This window comes from Bombus affinis, chromosome 10 (genome assembly GCF_024516045.1).
Source record: "Bombus affinis isolate iyBomAffi1 chromosome 10, iyBomAffi1.2, whole genome shotgun sequence".
In the NCBI taxonomy this organism is placed as follows: Eukaryota; Metazoa; Arthropoda; class Insecta; order Hymenoptera; family Apidae; genus Bombus; species Bombus affinis.
The window spans coordinates 8245455-8264175 of record NC_066353.1 but is presented as its reverse complement, the minus strand read 5'-3'; the positions used below and the strand labels follow the sequence as shown (position 1 = coordinate 8264175).

General features: G+C 36.8%; 1 protein-coding gene across 1 annotated transcript in view; it reads right to left on the bottom strand.

Annotated features, from left to right (window-relative positions):
* Positions 1–18721, bottom strand: part of LOC126921153 (collagen alpha-1(IV) chain) — a 55378-nt gene extending 36657 nt beyond the window's left edge. Inside the window, exon 1 of the mRNA XM_050732423.1 lies at positions 18578–18721. Coding sequence (XP_050588380.1) covers positions 18578–18706 — 129 coding nt within the window. The 5' untranslated portion in view covers positions 18707–18721. The remainder of the gene's footprint in view (positions 1–18577) is intronic.

The window sequence follows — 18721 nt, the reverse complement described above, 5'->3', positions numbered from 1 at the left end:
AAACTCGACGAGACAGAAGCTTCGTAATTCGAAGATTTTTATCCTTCCCTTGAGTTTGAGTCACGCCATGGCTTCGACTCTGCATACATTGTCATTTCAAGGTATTCGTTGGAACGTTAGTTGGTGAAAAAACGCATCCACTCTAACCATAGTCTAACTGATGCAGCATGCGAAGTAGTCCGCCATCGTTTGTTCGCCGTGCACGCAGCGAGATACCGACGAGAGAAGCGAGCAGGTAGGGGGTGAAACAAGCTCGAACAGCAGAAGAAGAGAGGGCGAAGAGGAGGCACACGGTGTACGGAATCTGCATAATGTGCAGTAATATTAAGCGTCCTCAGCTCTTGGCCGGATGACGCTGGCCGAGCGAAATCGTGGCCAGACACACTGTCGATACGTATATACGTATAGGGATGTGTTGTACCGCTTGACTCATTTCTCCGTCTCTTTTTCTCTGGCTACGAGATTCTCGTCAGTGTTCGTTCTCAGCGTCCTTTTCTTCGGCTACCTCGCCGTTTCGTTCTCTTTTTATTTCTGTTGCATCGATCTCCGACCGGCATCTTTTGCCACGTCGCGTTCTCTCCTGCTGTCGCGTTTCGTTTCCAGACGAATCGAGGAGTCATCGTCCAAAGGTAAAGCACGATACTTAGAAAATAACGCGTAAAAAAGTCGATCTGTTACCGACCTCTCTCTCGTATCGCGATTGAATTTCATGCTTACAATAGCGTATAATTTTAACGAGATCTATCTTAATTATAAAATTACGGATAAATCGAACTGCAATGGTTTTATTCCTTATAATCATAAACCTACCTACGATAGAATATTATTGCGCGGTTCAAATTTCTAAAGTCTACGCGCGATAATGAAACTGATTTACTTAATCAGTCAAACCTATAGAACTACTTCGTTACTCGACAAGTAAAGACTAACATTATGTTACACTTTAACCAGAATTTTTCTAAAAGGACTAACAAAAATATATTATCGCTATGTTTTCGAGTTGGTAATTTACCGTTATAGCCTGGCGATTCCACAAAAAGACGATAAGTGGTGATTCCAATTATTAATTTGCAATTAACTCGTGCACTTTCGCAAAATTCACATATTGCTATTACGTCCAACAGATTCGATCGATTCAATCAGTGTTCGAATATCTTTTAAGCAGTGGGTAATGTACATACACCGTTTGGTCGATTACATAAGCATCAGCGGCATGGCATCGTGAATTTATCCTCTTGTTCTTCCTTTTTACTTTCTTCGTCGCGTTCATTTCGAAGTTCTTCTGATTTTTCTTTTCTTTTTTAGAGGCTCTTTTTTCTCTTGCGCGCTCCTTTTTTAATTCCTGTAGTACCGCGAGGCGGTATATGCCGCCTCGAACTCATTTTTTTAATTCTGCCTGGATCATCCTCGTTACGCGCGTGTTAACTTCTCTTTTCTTTCGCATGCTCGGTTACAACGACCTTCCCCTCTTGCATCTTGCGCGCATGGACCGACCATTACTTCTTCCTCCTTTTCGTTTCGTTTTTCTTTCGCCTTTCGCTCCGTGAAATTTCGTTTTTGATTCTCGCTGTCCTCCTCTCTATCTATCCTTTTGACGTACACAACCGTGATTCATCATGATTTCGCTTTATTGAAAACGAACAAGAACTGCTTGAGAACGTTTGGCAGGGATGCTTAATGAAAGATATCGAGAACTACGAGGCATTGTAGCGTGGAATACGTTTTTAATGGATATTGATGGCTCGAGCCGCTTCTTGTACAAATCTGGGTAATTATTTGCAACATGCTTGAACGAATAATGCGGCAACTTTAAAGATTTTAAGATAAGAAAAATTAATGGTATTAAAAATTTTGGTTTTTTAAAATATGATAAATCCTGTTTAATATATTTTTTAATACGCGTACAATGTACTTTCGTTTCCAGTAGTTTAAACAGTCGTTTTTATTCTTGTCAACAAAATATTATTCGCCTGAGAAATTGTTTTGCGACCACCACGTATAATGAGAGATTTAATAAATTTCCTAAACATTATTCAAATATTACAGAATATATTATAAGCGAGTAATTTTAGTTACATAATTCTAGCCAGAATATTCCTGAATACATACCAAAGCATTGAATTTCGAGCTGTGTCGCTGAAGAAGCTGCTGAAAAAGGAAATTTGTTGAAAATTCCTCCTCGAAAGCTGCTAATCGTGCTTGGTTTACTTCGTGTATTGAAAATAAAAAAAATATTCACGATGGAACGTACAGTCTCGTAAGAAGCAGAGAAAATAAAATCACGAGAAATATCGCTACGAACGATTGATTTGTGTCAAGTAATTTTCGAAGAGGCAGCCGCACTTTCTTCAGCATGCACTCGAGCGTCGAGTTCCGACCTCTGTGCGGTCGCTTCTTTGTATGAAAAAGGAAATTTACTAAAAATCCGTGGCCAAGAAGTGCGTACGATACGGAGCTTCGTAAGTGGATAAGCATCGAGGGAACAACTAACACGACACGCCGCCGTCGTTATGCAAACTCACCGCATGTCCAGGACAACGGGAATTACCCTTTAAATTCTTTTCCTGTGTCCTCTTTTCCCTACCTTCTCTTCCTTTTCTTTCTCATCTCTCTTTTTCCATTTTTAAGAACTGCTCTATAACGTCTTTCGCTCCCTTTCTTGCGACTTGTTTTCTTCGGTCTAAAACGAAGCATCGGCCGCGTAAAAAAATTGATCAGCGGACTTGCATAAAATATCGGAACCCGTTTCGCATTCCTTTGTTTCTCCTTTCCTTTCTCCGCCGTTTTTTCTAATCCCGCGCCTTTTGATTCCACCCTCCGACAGCCGCTTCTTTCCATTTTCTACCGATTCTTGGTTTCTTCTCAGTTCGATACCGTTAAGACGTTGCCAATGGTTAAATTGTGGTGAATCGTTTGACGACGGGTTAATTACTTTTTTTTAATTACACACATACACATATATATGTATATATTTCTATAATAACGGGTTTTACGTAGCTGTTTTTAAAATCAATATCGTAATCGCACTCAATCCTTATCTATGACGCGGCTGTTTAAATTTTTAAGTCGACATTTATATTTTATGGAACAATTAAACGGAGAATCATGTTTTTCTTTTAATTTAAATAGGATTTCATAGGAAACTTTGACTCGCGCCTTGCGCGTATTTCTCTTCGTCGTCACATGTCCTTGTAAATGGAATGATCTTATGTTTACTAATTTCAGAGTTGTACTGCAGAATTGAAGAAAATTTGCATCTTGAAGCTAATTTCCGCATGCTTTGGGTATTAATTTTCATTAACCGAGTTTCGAGCACGTACGATGGGAGCGACAACGCGGCAACAAAGTCATAGTTCAAAGTTGCGGTATTGCTATAATTATATAGATAATGCGTTTAGAGTTCCCGAACAATTAGCGAAAGAGTAGTTTGCAATTTCTTCGAGTTTATAAACGTTCTACTTCGTAGAGGAGAAGAGAATTTTGATTAGAGGAGACGAGGTCCCCTTTTATCTCTTAATTCAAACTTTAAAATCGTTCATGTAAATTAAATAGTAACAATGATTCGATACAACGTATGTTAGATTTCGAAAAATCTCCCGGAGTACAGAGTCGGTCGATTGGAATAAGACGTTGTTTCTTTGATAACTTCGATGAAGTTACAGCCGATTAAAATCGTAAGTTCGTTACTATAAAAAGTACCACTCGATTAAATCTCGATAAATCCGCCAGACAATAGAGTCAATCGATCGTGGCATAACGTAGGACGTAGAATATTAGAAAGCAAAGAGAGGAAGAGTTAAAACCCCATAAATGGCTTTATTCAAATCCCTAATAGGTTGGAAAAGGTCGGCTCTCCCCAACACTTGTTCCACAGGGGCCGGTGTATCGCTATAAACGAGCCGAGTGTCTGACTCGTCTGAACCTGAACGCCATGTCTGCCGGCAGAAATGCTGACCCCCATAAAAGAATCCACGTGTGCGTACGACACATGTGAATCGCCGCCTCCTTCACCTATCGGTACGTGTTCGTGTACGAAGCCGAATCGACCGGTAATCGTGCGGTAAATACGAGCTCCGGGCGTCGATCTCACTATCGATACGCTCGAACGTTATTATTTAGCACCGCGTTCAACATTTTTTTTATTCTCCCCTTTACCATTTTTTCCTTTTATTTCGTTTGCCTTTTATCGCGAGAAGGAAGTAATTACGTAAAAATCGCGGCAACCCTTTAATCTTTCGTGTCCTTCTTCCAGCTACATGTACGCGCGAGCTTTTTTGTTTTGCAGCAATATTTCATGTTTTATATAGATTTGTATATGTAGCAACGTGCTCGTTTCGCAAGTTTGTTGAGTAATGGGGATTACATAAGCACCTTTCCATTGCAGTTTGAAAACTCAATGAGATCGGCACGTGTAAAGGTTCGTAGAAAAATTGAGAAATTAACGAAGTTATATGGGAGTGATTTAAAACGTTTTAAATAGACAACTGTTTAAGTTGTCGAAAACAATTTACACCGGTTGTCTTATAAAACCCTTTTACACGATATATCGAAGAAAAAATACGAGTACCGTCATGATATGAAGCGTTTTGCGCCAGCTTGTTAGCTTATTTTTACTTATAATAATATATTCTTATATTTTAGCGTAATGTGTGCTTCGAAAATTTCAAGTATTACGTGAGTTACGTGTTCAAAAATATAACATTATGTTATTAGGCGTATGATACTTTCCTTGGTTCTTGTTGATGTTTAATTATCTTTTGTTGAATTATTCATAAGTAACGTGTAAATGAACTTTGACATAACGTAATAACAGATTAATATTCGCCGTTAAAAGTTACTTTGAAAAATGGTCACTTCAACTAAAATTACATAGCGAAAACTTCATGTATTATTATCTAATCTATCACGTACATGCATTCGCTTTAAATGCACAGAATTGAAACTTTTATACTACATGTGTACAAATTACGCTATTCTTATAGCGATGACATTGCCATTTTTAGCTCATTATGCGAAAGAATAAAAAAAATGTGACCGATAATCGATGATACACGATAAAACATCTCAGATATGAATCACCAAGTATTGTAAAATAGTGTCAATTTACGATTTACGATAGTTGAAGTTGACAGACACGATATGCTAATAGAAATGATGATGTATCTAATGTAGAAAAGTTTTTTCATGCTTTGTCTACTCATCCTAAAACATTATTAAACGCAGAAAAATGTATCTTTTCCACTATTTAGAAACAAATAATTTTTATTTAGAATATAAAAAGACGAAACACGCGGAACGTCACAGTATATAAACAATGTAAAAGTCGATATTAAAATGATTATCAGCGATAATTAAAACACAAGAGCGTGTTATTTCACAATTAATTAGTAAATTAATTTATTTCATGTAATAAAGATATTTGCTGATCGATATAAATTTGAATATTGGAAATTAAATTGGAAATTCGTGTATTACTTTTCATCGTAAATATGCATCGGAGTACGTATACTTTTAATGATGTTCATAAAAATTGAATTTTTCAACATTTACAAAATTTTCTCATATTACAATTCAGCGTTACAAATCTGAAATTAACGACAGATCTTCCCGAAGATGCTTCGTATAATACGTCATACTGCATCTTTTGTTCCTTGAAGTACTTATTGTTAGCATTGAACTCCCGTGTAATCTTAAACGTTTTGATGCGCTTCTAATCAGTTGTGGTGCGTTATGCGTTTGTAGCACAAGGGTCGAATGTCAAGTTTATGTCTTGCGTTTGTAGCGACTCTGACCGTGTAAGAACAACATTGGCGCCAATTGTAGCGTCTTCGCCTTGCGAGTCTTTTTCTAACATTCGATTCACGGAACACAAGTATTCATTGTATTACTCAATTTCCTGCATTCTTTCATTACTGTCATTGACACAACGCCCCATTCTTGATTGCTCTTTGTCGGCATTGGTTGCCTCCGACTATCGATTTAAGACGATAAATGATCGTCAGCAAGTCTATTTTATGGCATTTGAATGAAACGAAATTACTCGGTCAAGAATAACTTGAGATTGATGGTATATTCGTTGTTATCTTGTATTTAAACTAATCGCGAATTAAGCGTCGAGAAAGGAGGATGATCGAAAGTATGAAAATTTATTTTGATGCTTGTGATAATTGAAGCCACGTAAAATCATTCCTTTGTAATCGAGAGTTGATGATTAATATTTTCAGGGACGTATATATTAAGGCTACGAAGAGATAATTATTTGTTATTTTCCTGAGAAAAATTATGTATTTATATGCCCGTAACCATTGAGTAATAGTTAAAATTAACATACTTGCATAACATTGATCGCATGTCTCGAATTAAAGAAAAATTGAACTTACACATATGCATACGTTAAGATCCCCCAAGAGGTTAAGAATTTAATTGGATTTGACGATACGATAAATTGAGACTTGTGATTAAATTGCGTGTAATAATTACGTAACGTTGCACGAGAAATTTAGATTTTCGAATAATCTAACGTTTCAGCTACTTCGATATTTTAGTATTTGTTGAATCTCTTAGCGTAGTGCCAAAAATTCAGCCTTTACGGCCTGAGATCTTTGAACGTAATTAATGAAAAAGTTGTACGTAATGGGTCTTGTCCGAGTAGAGAATAAAAGCTGGAAGATCGCGTGTCGAGGTGAAAACGGAAGTTCCAAGCGATAACGTGTTACTTAACGCGTCAGCAAGTGATTAAGGTCAATAATTCAATGTAGCCTTAAGAGATATACAAGCTACATGCTCGTGGCTTTTCGCACAAACTTGGTCAAGTGTTTTCTTATCATTTTTTTCATAAATGGTTATACAACAAAATATTTAGAATACAAACAAAATTTAATATCGTTCCGGTTTTATCGTATCGTTCTGTTTTACACACGTTAAGACCTTGGTAATAGAAAAACCTAAGGCGCCCTATATTGTGCAACATAAACCTAATCTGGATGTATCAATATACATACATTTATGTATCTTTTCTCTGTCTCTGTCTTTGGCGCTCTCTCTCTCTCTCTCTCTCTTTCAAATAAGCAAATAACAAGAAGGAAGACAAGCCTTAAGGAACACTTGAAACATCTTGTATCGTTCGATATAAATCTAATCATCGCTTCTCACTGTTTATTATTTCATGTAATAAAGATATTTGCCATTATATAGATTATTGTCACTTTTTCTTTTCTCTTTCAAAGAGAACAAGATAAGAAGGACAAAAATCAGAGAAACATAGAAAGAATCTGCAAGTATAACATCGTGTAACTTACTCGACAGCCTCCGCTATTCAATTTCTCCAAATCAATACACACCTCCTTTAAACGTAAAAAGTCACGATTGTAAAATTCGCTGAACATGCACGGATCGTCGTATAATCGTGTCACAGCGATAGCATATTAACCAAGGAAACAACACGCGAGTTTTTGTCGCGTCTCAGCTCCATAATTTCGTGTGCAGTGTAATGCGAGAGCAGCGAGAATCATGGCTTCCCTACTGTCTTTTATTTATCGGCGACATATGAGCGGGAAAAAATATCCAGGTTATATACATACATCGAGAGCGCATCTCGGCTGGATACGCGCGGAAATAGAAACGGATATGCGGTCGGTACGCGCCCTATTTTTGGGGATCGATCCAATGAAAGCAGCACCGATCGTTGGATCCCTTTTGTCACGCGCCTAATCGGTCGCCGCTTCCTACCACGTTTCCAGCTTATTTTTCGTTTGAGCGCGTCTAACGAAAAGCGCTGTCGATGTTTGTCATGCCTGTCAGCCGAACGTATTGGTCGACTTGTACGATTTCGATGGGTGTGCTTGCTGCAGCTTGGTTTTTGCGCTTTTTCACCATAATCGCGTAGGATTTCGAACATTCCGTTTTCTTTGTACGGTACTAGAATTCCATTTATCTAAATCGTTATTTCATTCACTGGGAGATAAATGATTCGTGTAAATGAAATTCATATGACGAAAGTTTATCGATTGTCCTTACTATTTATGATTTTTCATGCATGCGGGGAGATCTGTATTTCTGTTGCAGGCTGATAATTATCGACGTAATAGAATCAGAAAGTATTTGAGAGATAATCGTGAAAACATTTATTCAAACACAAAGAAAAGAGAAATACTCTTTAATTTGGTAGCTGAATGACAAATTAGTTTATAGCTAAATAATAATAATTTTCATTGAAAGTTAGTTTCAATTGTACATCATGTTCTGTAGTCTTCGTATAATATTATTCGATCAAAAGCGAAGTTTAATTTAAATTAAAACAACGTGAACTCGAATCGAGCGATCAGACCTTTTCACCTGAAAATCTATCGAGAACGGCTCTTTTAACGTGGATTAATCAACCGCTTCGCGATTTTTACCGAGAAAGACTCGTCGCTGTATACGTAGGCTCGTTTGGACTCGACTGGCAACCAGCCTCGTTGTTCTATTTTCTCCGGTCGAAACAACGCCTTAAAATTCCAACGATCGCAACGGGAACGTGATACGAAAATCGTATGTATAGAGTTACGATTCCTCCACGACCATGCGATCCTACGCGAGAAAGAGAGAAGACGAAATGGTATTCGAGAGACCCCTTGAACTCCGGAGTTTCTTCAGATAATGTGTATCGAGGTTACCACGTTTCGTAAGAGATAGATTGCGTCCACCCTTAAACGTCCCACATAGATTAAACGACGTTCTGGTAACGCTCGTGACACCGTTACTCGCGCCTGATGTAATTTACCAATCTGATAAATGCCTCCATTCGTGTCCGATTCGCGAAATCCGCCAAATTCGATGCTGCCTGCGGCACAGTTTATTTCGAATAATTAAATCGAAGCCCATGAGATAAACGCGTCTGGAAAATACGACAGATCTATCCGCCACACTTAATACAATTATGAAATTAACGCCGCATCGTTAAACGTATTCAAACTTCGCTGCAATCCATAGAAAACGATCAATACCTGTTTTTCAATCCATTCGACGTCAATCTCTATCTATCGCCATTACTTTCGCGCAAACTATCGCGAAAGGAAGTTCATCGATCGACCACATTCGACTACTGGCAATACCATCGAATCTCGGCAAACGTCGCGTCGGGTCGTTTCATCGATTTCATCCCTCGAAATTATTGGCGTTGTGGCATCGTCGCTATTATTAGCCTTTCTCGGTATCGTCGATTTCCATGAAACGCCACACCATATTCGATTTACGATGCTCGCGTTCACGATGATCTCAGCCTACCAACGGCTCGTGGCGATAAACTCGCAACACGGTTCATTAATTTTGGTGCTCTTTTTTTCATCTTTCTTTTTTGTCGGTTTACCGAGAAACACACAGACGGGCGAATGGTGCAAGGGTTGGCGGGCTGAGAGGGCTCCTACGCTCGCAAGGAATACCGCGGGTTATCGCGATATAGCCATAAACAGACCGCTTATTCTCTTTTGATGAGTTTCTAGTTATGTTATCTCCGATTGTCACGCTGAACTGTTTCATTCACGTTTATAATAAATAATTTTCCGCCGGATGCTACTGATAGCTTAGGAGAATTGGTATCGTGGAGCCTGCGTGGTTCGTGATCTGACTTTGATGATACTTGTAGAAATATATCGTACAGTAGAACTTCTTTATCTGAACTCTATTCGTTGAAACTTTTGATTAGCGTCCGATTTATTAAAATCATGCTGATTCAGTTAACTTATCCGAATGTGAACCGTTACTCTTTGGAATGATCATGTAGAGGATCGATCGAATTCTATTTATGTAGACTATACCAAGGCTTTCCAATTTCCAAACTTTCATGGATCCACTTTCGAGACAGACAAATTTTCGCGATATATATATTTTTTTTATAGAAAACTATTTTATAGAAGTTATTGTAAATAAACGATTTTATTAAAAAAAAAATATATATATATACATATTACTAATCCGTTGATCGTTCGTTAAATATGTTAAATATGATAAAAAATATATTATCCGTTTATGTAATTGTTGCTAAAATTTTCGATGAATTTGTAAATTTCTGAAAATTTGTCATTTTTATTCGTTGAAATTAAATGATATTTTTCCAGAAAGATGAATGGTTTATTATCGGGTAAACAAGCAAAAGATTATCACTTGTGGTGTGACGCGAGCGATATCACTGGAAATGGCCTCGAATAAGTAACAATTAAGTAACTAAAGATATGAGGTAACGGTAAAAACGAGGCATTTGTTAATAAATAATTTTAGACCGTGATGTCACGCGTAGCAGCCTTCACGCATTGAAACTAATATCGTGCAGCGCTTTAATGGTCAACTGACAATTGCCGATCCGTCTCGCGGCATAAACCACATCAATCACGGCTCGTAACTATTTTAGATAAACGATATACTATAAACAACGCTTGATCGAACTCCAGCTCAGATACCTGATTAAATAATACAAATAGTTAAACATAGGCTGATATTAAGCATTACATAACGATAACGTCGAAATATTAATGTTCGAAACTTGCCTTAAATTTGGCATCAATCAATTTTCAATATTATTAGATAGAGCTTCAGGAATCAATTAAATCTCGATTAAATTGAGATGCTTGACGTTTTGATCAGCGATTGATGATTAACGATCAATATCTATAATTACCGACTGACTAATCCGCTAAGCCACTGAACGATCGAATCGCTGGTGAACTTTCTGCGCTTCATTTCATCGATCAATTAAACCAAACACGATTTTTTGCAATTAATTTTTTTTTCAATCGGAGAAATTAATCGATCGATTAACTTTTTACTCGTCCAATGTCAAACGCTGTATCTTTATTAACAATTGCATACTTTGATGTACTTCAATACATCGAAAAATTCTAAATCTAATTCTAATAACGTTAATTTCAATTCTAATAATCGCAACGTATATCGGGAACGTTCGCGTATAAATTAAAAAGCAATCTGACGCGAATAAATATTTTCCGTAGCGAAATTATACTGGATGTAATCGGTGCATTTGCAACGAATGAGATCAGATCGTGATGTCACTGGCAGGCGTTGCTTCTTTCTAAATAACTGACACATGAATTAGCGATGACGGTCCAGTGACGTGCAACCTGATTAACGTTGTGTCGCGCGGTACTCGATTCCATTACGTGTAACCGCACTTTTCTCAAATTTGTAATATGCTAACCCGACATACCGTAAATAGATGTATCGTATTGTGCGGTGACTGAATAAATATTTGTATGACGTCACGCTTTGAAATTGCTTATTACACGCGCGATCGATCGATCACCACCAATTACATCCTTTATCTTTCGTCATGCGTTAACTTCGATTCTAGAGAATATCTCCGTTTCGTGATTACAATCTTTTACACACAAATTTCACGGAATTTTGTCATTTCGACGATTATTAATCGTTATTACAATTTCATTACGGTATAACAATCGATATTACGGTATTGATAACCGACGATTAGGCTTTGCCCGTGACGTATAGAGACTGCTATAATTATTCGACAAGTGCCAGCGTCGTGATTAATCTCGAGCGTAATGAATTTGCATCATTCCATCTTCTCACTAGAATTGTTTGCGTGCCTACTGTACAATGAAAAGAATTAGCCGGCACGAAATATAAACATAACGGGGTTAATGGTGGTCAATGACGTATTTTCATACAACAGTTCTAGAAGGTGATGTCATTCGCGTAACGCGTTTTATTGTGACCGACACTGTTAATGTATTCGCAGGTTCTATTATTAAGAGGTTTCCACGTTGTGAAGGACATTGTCATTATCGCAGATGTAATTTAGGAAGCGAATTCGAAGGATGTTCGACCAAACTTTCTACTAATAACAACGATTACGATTTTTTATTAAGAAGATGAAACGTAATTTGCTCGTTTAAGTCAATGAATGAAATTAAAAACTATTTGTTGTATCACCGAAACCTTAAATGTACGGTTCTTCGTATAAATTGTTATTCCTCTTAGATATAGCGAATTATCCGAACATTTTCTGTTAGTTCAATGAATAAATTTCTATAAACCACCTTGATAAAAACTATGCAAATGCGACTATTCGGCCGGTCCTTGTATATTTCAATTGTGCAAGAGAACTCTAACCGTACGAACAGTAGATTCGTTTTTGGAAAAAGAGGACGAGGAAACTAGCTTTGACGTCGAATAGAATGATATTTCTAAGTTTGTAGACGGTGAAAGTATCACGTTCCTCGTAACTAAAGCATCGTTGGACAGGACACCTCTTCCCTATTTTTATTCGACTTCCCTCTCGTTCACGTGGGTGGGACAAGCTTACGTATTTAGCGTCGTGAAATGCAGGTGAGAGTATAATTCAGAAAAACCGTGGCAGGAAAGTGTTTCTGACAAGGGAACGTAAATATTCTAGGAAGATCGCCTGCGTGGATTCAGCTCACGCGTAGAATATAGCTCAATCGTCGATATAAATTTCACGTGTCGAAATTTCTCTTTATAACTGTTTTGGTCGACACCATGTGTTGTGTTTCTCAGCGAATAACGTGGTCCTGGATAAAATTCGGTCTCTATGAGTTATTATTATTCGTCGGTCAAATTAATCGAGAGCGGTATAATATCGGTTAAAAAGTAAACTCTAATTTTACTTTTATTGCCAATAGAAACGATAAACAAATTTATTTATCAAGTTTTAGTCAAATATAATATTGAATTTTAGAAGAAATAGCTTTGATATTTTCAAAATATCTCTGTTCGGAGTTAATAATCATTTGCACTCTCAGCAAAGAATTATAACTTAGAGGAAAAATATTTTATATATCTTTTACTTAGCCATTTTATCTATTCTTATAAAACTTTTATAAAATTAGATATCAAACGATTGTTAACGCACGTATTCCTGTTATTAAGGTACATACATAATTAATAACTGCAGTTACGAAAGAACCAGGATACGCTATTAAAATTTCTAAGTAAAAAACGACATGATAAATTTTTTTAACTTAATTAAGATGAATCAGCAGGTTTGTCTTGTGTATGTGAATGCAATGGTATGCAAATTTTTATCTTGTCATGAACAGGGTTGCTCTACGCGACGAGGAAGACCAAATGAGTTGCGCATCCTCGCGTGGCGATTGTCTCCACGCGACAACAACAGGAAAAGTTTATCGTTATCAGAGGCAGACTCTTCCTACAGAGCAACAGAAATACAGATATCGTGGACGAAGTTGTAAATTATTTCATAATATTGCTCGCCTAAAGGAAATGACCGTTTTCTGTTCAATATATTGTTCGATATGTTCAATATATATTCGCGTATGAGCTTCCGGTTTGCTTCGAAATTTCAATTATTTTTATATGAAAAATTAACGAAATAATCAAGATCGGATATGTAATTTATAAAAGCAATTGGTTAATTTTCGATATAATTTGGAACAGGTCGATCATCCGTAGAAGATGTGTAATTTATTTTAAATTTTATAACGTTAATTCAACCATAACATAACGATGAATGTAAATGTTAAAAATATTCTGTTCTTTCTAACAATAAAATATAAAATCGTCTATTGTTAGAGAATTTAGAAAGAAAAGATTCGATAATTATAAAATGTAATGTATCGTAAAGGCATTTACAATGTGAGCATAGCATTTATGAGTCTATTAATTTAACTAGAATATTAAATATGACATTAATATAATTCGAGCGGCTAGAGTGAATTATTTGTTGGTATTTCGTGTAAGGTAGCAATGACGGAGTGTCTCTCTTTCACGCATAATTTAGTAATAACGGCCCACGTGAACGAGTGTTTAACCAGAGCTGTATCGCGTGTCTCGGATGCAAGCTTTCTCGATTAGTCAAGGTAACACAGCCTTGTATTACAGTTTCACTGTGGACTTTTGGAATAGCCTGTGATCGTTGCTGCACGTGCAATCAAACGCTGCGGATATTTTTTAACGTCTCTATTAAAAACTTTGCTTAAGTTAAAATACTTTAACAAAAATTACGTCATAAGAATAGCAACTCCCCATTGAAAGATTTTTTGTCTATTTCATTTATTTTATTACTGCCATTAAGTGATTCAAGTAAATGATGTGAGTAAATGATGATATAAGTACGTATTATATAATAGTAAGAAGCATTTCGTTCAGTTCAGCGGAATAGCAGAATAACAAATAACGGATGACGAAATAGCAAGAGGATATCCTTCGTCATCCTTATTTGTTGTATTCTTCTCAAAAACTGTCTATTCTTCGAACGTTTCCCGGTCTAAACGCGCAATACAACAACTAAAAGACAGATTTATACATTTTCATTGTCACATCGATCAGTAACAGCCTAAAGATGAAAGAAGAAATCCGAGACCTAACCGACCCTATCGAACGATTTCTCACGATACTGAATGACTCGCCAGCATAACGGGCCACTGTCGGCAACCTAGAAGGAGCAAAAAAGGCGTACAAACCTTTTGACCTAACGTTTATTTCATTCTCATCCCCGTTATTGTCGTATATGTCGCCACCCTACACGCCAACATATTTTCTTTTATTCCCCGTAAAGGATGTGCATTGCGTTCAGGCGTCGAAATCGCCTACACGCTAGTTCACCGGGTGATTTCAACGAGATAGAGGAAGATACAGCTGATATCAGAACAACCACGTCTGCAAAATTATTCGTAGACTTTCGTCCTTCTTTCTGAATAAGATATTTTCTTCTCTCGCTTCCACGTTATGTCTGCTATGGAAGTTTGTTTAAAATTCGAGGCAATTAAATGCTTGAAAAGTAAAAATAGAATATATGACAAATGTTAACAATAGGATAATAGAATTGTAGAAAATAATATGAAGTTGTTGGTATTTAGCGATTTCAGGTATAATCTGTGTTAATATTAACTATCCAACGAACGAAAAGTTAACTTTCCCTAATTAATAGGTTAATTATAGTAAAATATCGTATAGCGTAATACGATGTACATTTTATTCCCCAAATGTCTTCTCTTCTGTAAAGCTGCACGGGATGGAACGATCCATATTCATTTCATTGTAATACAATACTCTGTAGCGATGCGCATACACATAATTTAGGATGAATCTAATAATGCAATGCTGCGTACAATATCATAGTGTGGTCAGCACGGAAGCACGCAGTGCTAATTATAGAAACTAAATATGAGATAATTAAAGAACTTGAGAGTGGCACAAGTGCAGCTGCACAAGTGTTGTAATTACAAATAGACCGGAAACGGCAGCAAAGTGATATCATCAACCTAAAAAATGAAAAAAAAAGAAATGATGCTTTTAACAAGCTTTTTCGTTATATACGTAGTTCAGAACAGAAGCTGTTCTGCTTTCAAATTCGATTGTTTGTAATGGTTAGCCATCAGCATCGGTACTGACGTCATTGGTACTTGTGCTTTTAATAACTGGATTTAACACATGTGTTACACACAGTGCTATTTGCTAGAGGGCTGTGCCCTGACGTGACGGCTATATATAAAAGGGGTACAATTACCTTTGAATTTCTATTACTCTCCGTAGGATTTATAATTTGCCTAATATTGGCGTTGTATTTAAAATATATCGATATCTTCTTCCTTGTCTGTGGTTAACAAATTTAACCATACTCGGAATGTGCTAATGTGTAAATTAGATTTCCTTTAAAAAATTGATGAACTAATTATATACCGAATGAAAGGCTGTAAAGTTTAAAAAATTACTTTCAAGTAAAATTTCTTCTCGCTTAAAAATTTTCATTTATACCTAACAGAGAACTTCGTTTTACGTGCAGCATAATTTTGGAAACGATGATAATCAGCGTTGTAAAATGTATTTGCACCGTTCTAATCTCGAAAGTTAATTCACTATCGTTTAGTCAATGAATGGGAAGTTCAAATAAGAGAAGCAATCAATGAACATTACCCAATATTTATCACACGCAAGACGCGAATTGGTTACACAACAGGATTACACCGTTGCGTAACTGTCTGTATAATTGTAAAAATATCCTCGTATACATTATTCATAACCTCTGCTCTCAAGATAAACGCTTTTAACGGTTTGTGACATCACACACGAGCCACACGTGAACTCAAGCTGCCGGGAGAGGCAGTTTGTGCGGTTTATGTGTATGTATATAATTATACATACATCCTCGAAATACCGAATATCTACTTTTCCCCCTTGTGTTTAGTATAATACGATTTCAAGAAATGAAGGAAATGACATAAGATGGTTCTATAATTTCTTGAAATTCGCAGTAAGATCTAATGTAATTATATAAAATGGGATACTATAATTACTCAATATATCATTGTTAAGAAAGAAGTAATTATCGAAGAAACTGAATAAAAATTATTTCTTCTTTCCTTCGTGCAATTTCGGTATATCGTTATTTTCGAATTTCTTTTTTTTTCAATTTTCTGTTGATTTCTTTCGTAAAAAAAATTATATTGGTCAAATCAAGACTATAAGGTAAATTGATGTTGCACGCTTCGATCCCATAAAGCTTCTAGTATCGTGTTGAAAATTGATGATTTTGACGAATGAGATTAACGAATTTGAATGTTAGAGTATATTTTATGTGTAGCATACTTTTTTAAATGCATTTTTTCACGAAAATGAACGAGGAAAGAATTTCGCGGAAAAGTTGAATATTCTTGTATCAAGTAGGTCGCAGAAATCTAATCTAATCTAATCGATATTCGTGGACTACAGGAATGATTTCACAGAAGTGCTAACAAACTGATTAACTTCTCCGCAAACAATTTGAACTAAATCCACATACGGAGATGATATGACCCATATTTCTAGAGCATTGTAGGAATTAATTACACAGTCAACTAACTCACTACTCGGCATGCATAATGAAATTCAGACGTTTTCTGGTTTATTTGATCAGAGCATCGTGCTTATGTAAAATATTAACACGTATCAATGCAATCAAAATATTATTCCAAGCAGTCTACTGATTCTTGTTTGTATTCAATAATGTATTCTAAAGTTCTTTCGTATCTGTTTATAAATGAATAAATTTCTAACTATAGAATTGCCGTGATATAAAGTTAAATCTAAATAAAGTGAATATAAGGTAAGATATTAAGTAAATGTAATTAAGATTAAATACTAAGCAAGATACGAGTAAGTATTGCTTTGGATGGTAATTTTAAAACGTGTTTCGTTTAATGATCAAACGCCAACATCACATTCTCACACGTATACGATAGTATTATCCTGCTATTTTGAAAAATAGATGATTCTTAATAATCTCAAAAGCTGTAATACCATATCATTTTCTATATTTAAAAAGTCAATGTTAGTTGTATAAATGCGAGGAAGGAAAAATCTTGAAAAGATAATGACGTAATAAATAGAATAAATCATTTTATTACAAAAAAATTACTAGGTGCTGAGTTTTGTTTGTAAAATCTTCGATATGGATAATGTCAATTAATCTCGTAGCAAAGCTAAGAGAGAAGATACTTGAGAAGAAAGCGATAATGCGATAAATCGAATAGTTGATTCAGAATTGGAAGCTCGACTATTACGTAAAACGTGCGATATTATAAAATTAAGTTTATCATCGCGAAAACTGTCTTGTGCGAATGATAAATGAGGCGTGCTGAATTTCTGAAGCAGAGTCATGTTTGCCACGCGATCGAGAGATCGATGGTAGATCAACGCATAGCCGACATTCTCACGCGCATGTGCCGCGGAATCGTTGTTCGCATCTACGTTCCTAAAAGCATATAGCGACGTTACGTCGTCTTGCGTTAAATTGTCCTCACCTACGTTCATAAAACGTACCCACGTACGATACAGCGTTCAATTATTATCGACTTTCTAGGTCTCGTGGCGCGAAAGAAAGGTCTCGTGGCATCTCGTATTCAGATACTACGCGATAACAGCGGCCTACCGGAAATGAGGCCGGCAACATGCTTCGGAGAACTTCTCGCGTGCCAACTTCGATCAGCCCCGTTTCGAGTAGCGAAAATTCGCGATAACTCCGCGAAATGCATTTCTCCTTCTTTTCTCTGTTTCTCTCTCTCTCTCTCTCCCTCTCTATCTGTACGTCTGTCTGTCTGTCTCTCTCGCCCGTTTGTATCTTCCTCCTTTGGTACAACGATTTCTTGCGCAATCGTGCTAAACGAACCGGTAGTTCGGTCGATCGATACCACGGATCGTAATGAAAGTTCGTTCATCCTCGATCGATATTCGTCGAATAGCGAATGATTATTCGAAACAGGCGTTTTATTGCAAATAAAAATGGCTATCGAAAGAACCGAATACAAAGGTACGTACGACCGGTAACATCACTGAATAAATGACACTTTAGCGGAATGAACGTTAATTCCACTCTTCTCTCTTTCTCTTTCTAAGCTACGACAATGAACGCGCATGACGATGTTAAACGATGACGATAGAACGAAGTGCAGCACTGCTTAAACCAGCGACGCGAGAATGGAACACTGTTTGGTTAGAAGATACGCGATTCGTGTAAAAAATCCTAGAAGCTAGACGGATTATCCGTGGAGAAGCCCTTTGTCTACGAGCGAACGGTACGTAACCGGGGATATTTCAAGGACTCACTCACCACAGCCTCGGTGACCGGTATCCACGTGACGACCAGTAGGGCAAGGACGCAGGTGACTCGCAGGACAACCGGGAACGGACGTAACCCGCGGGCTGCATTGGTTGACGTCGCCGCGGCCCTAGGCCGCATTGTGCCCGACTCTTC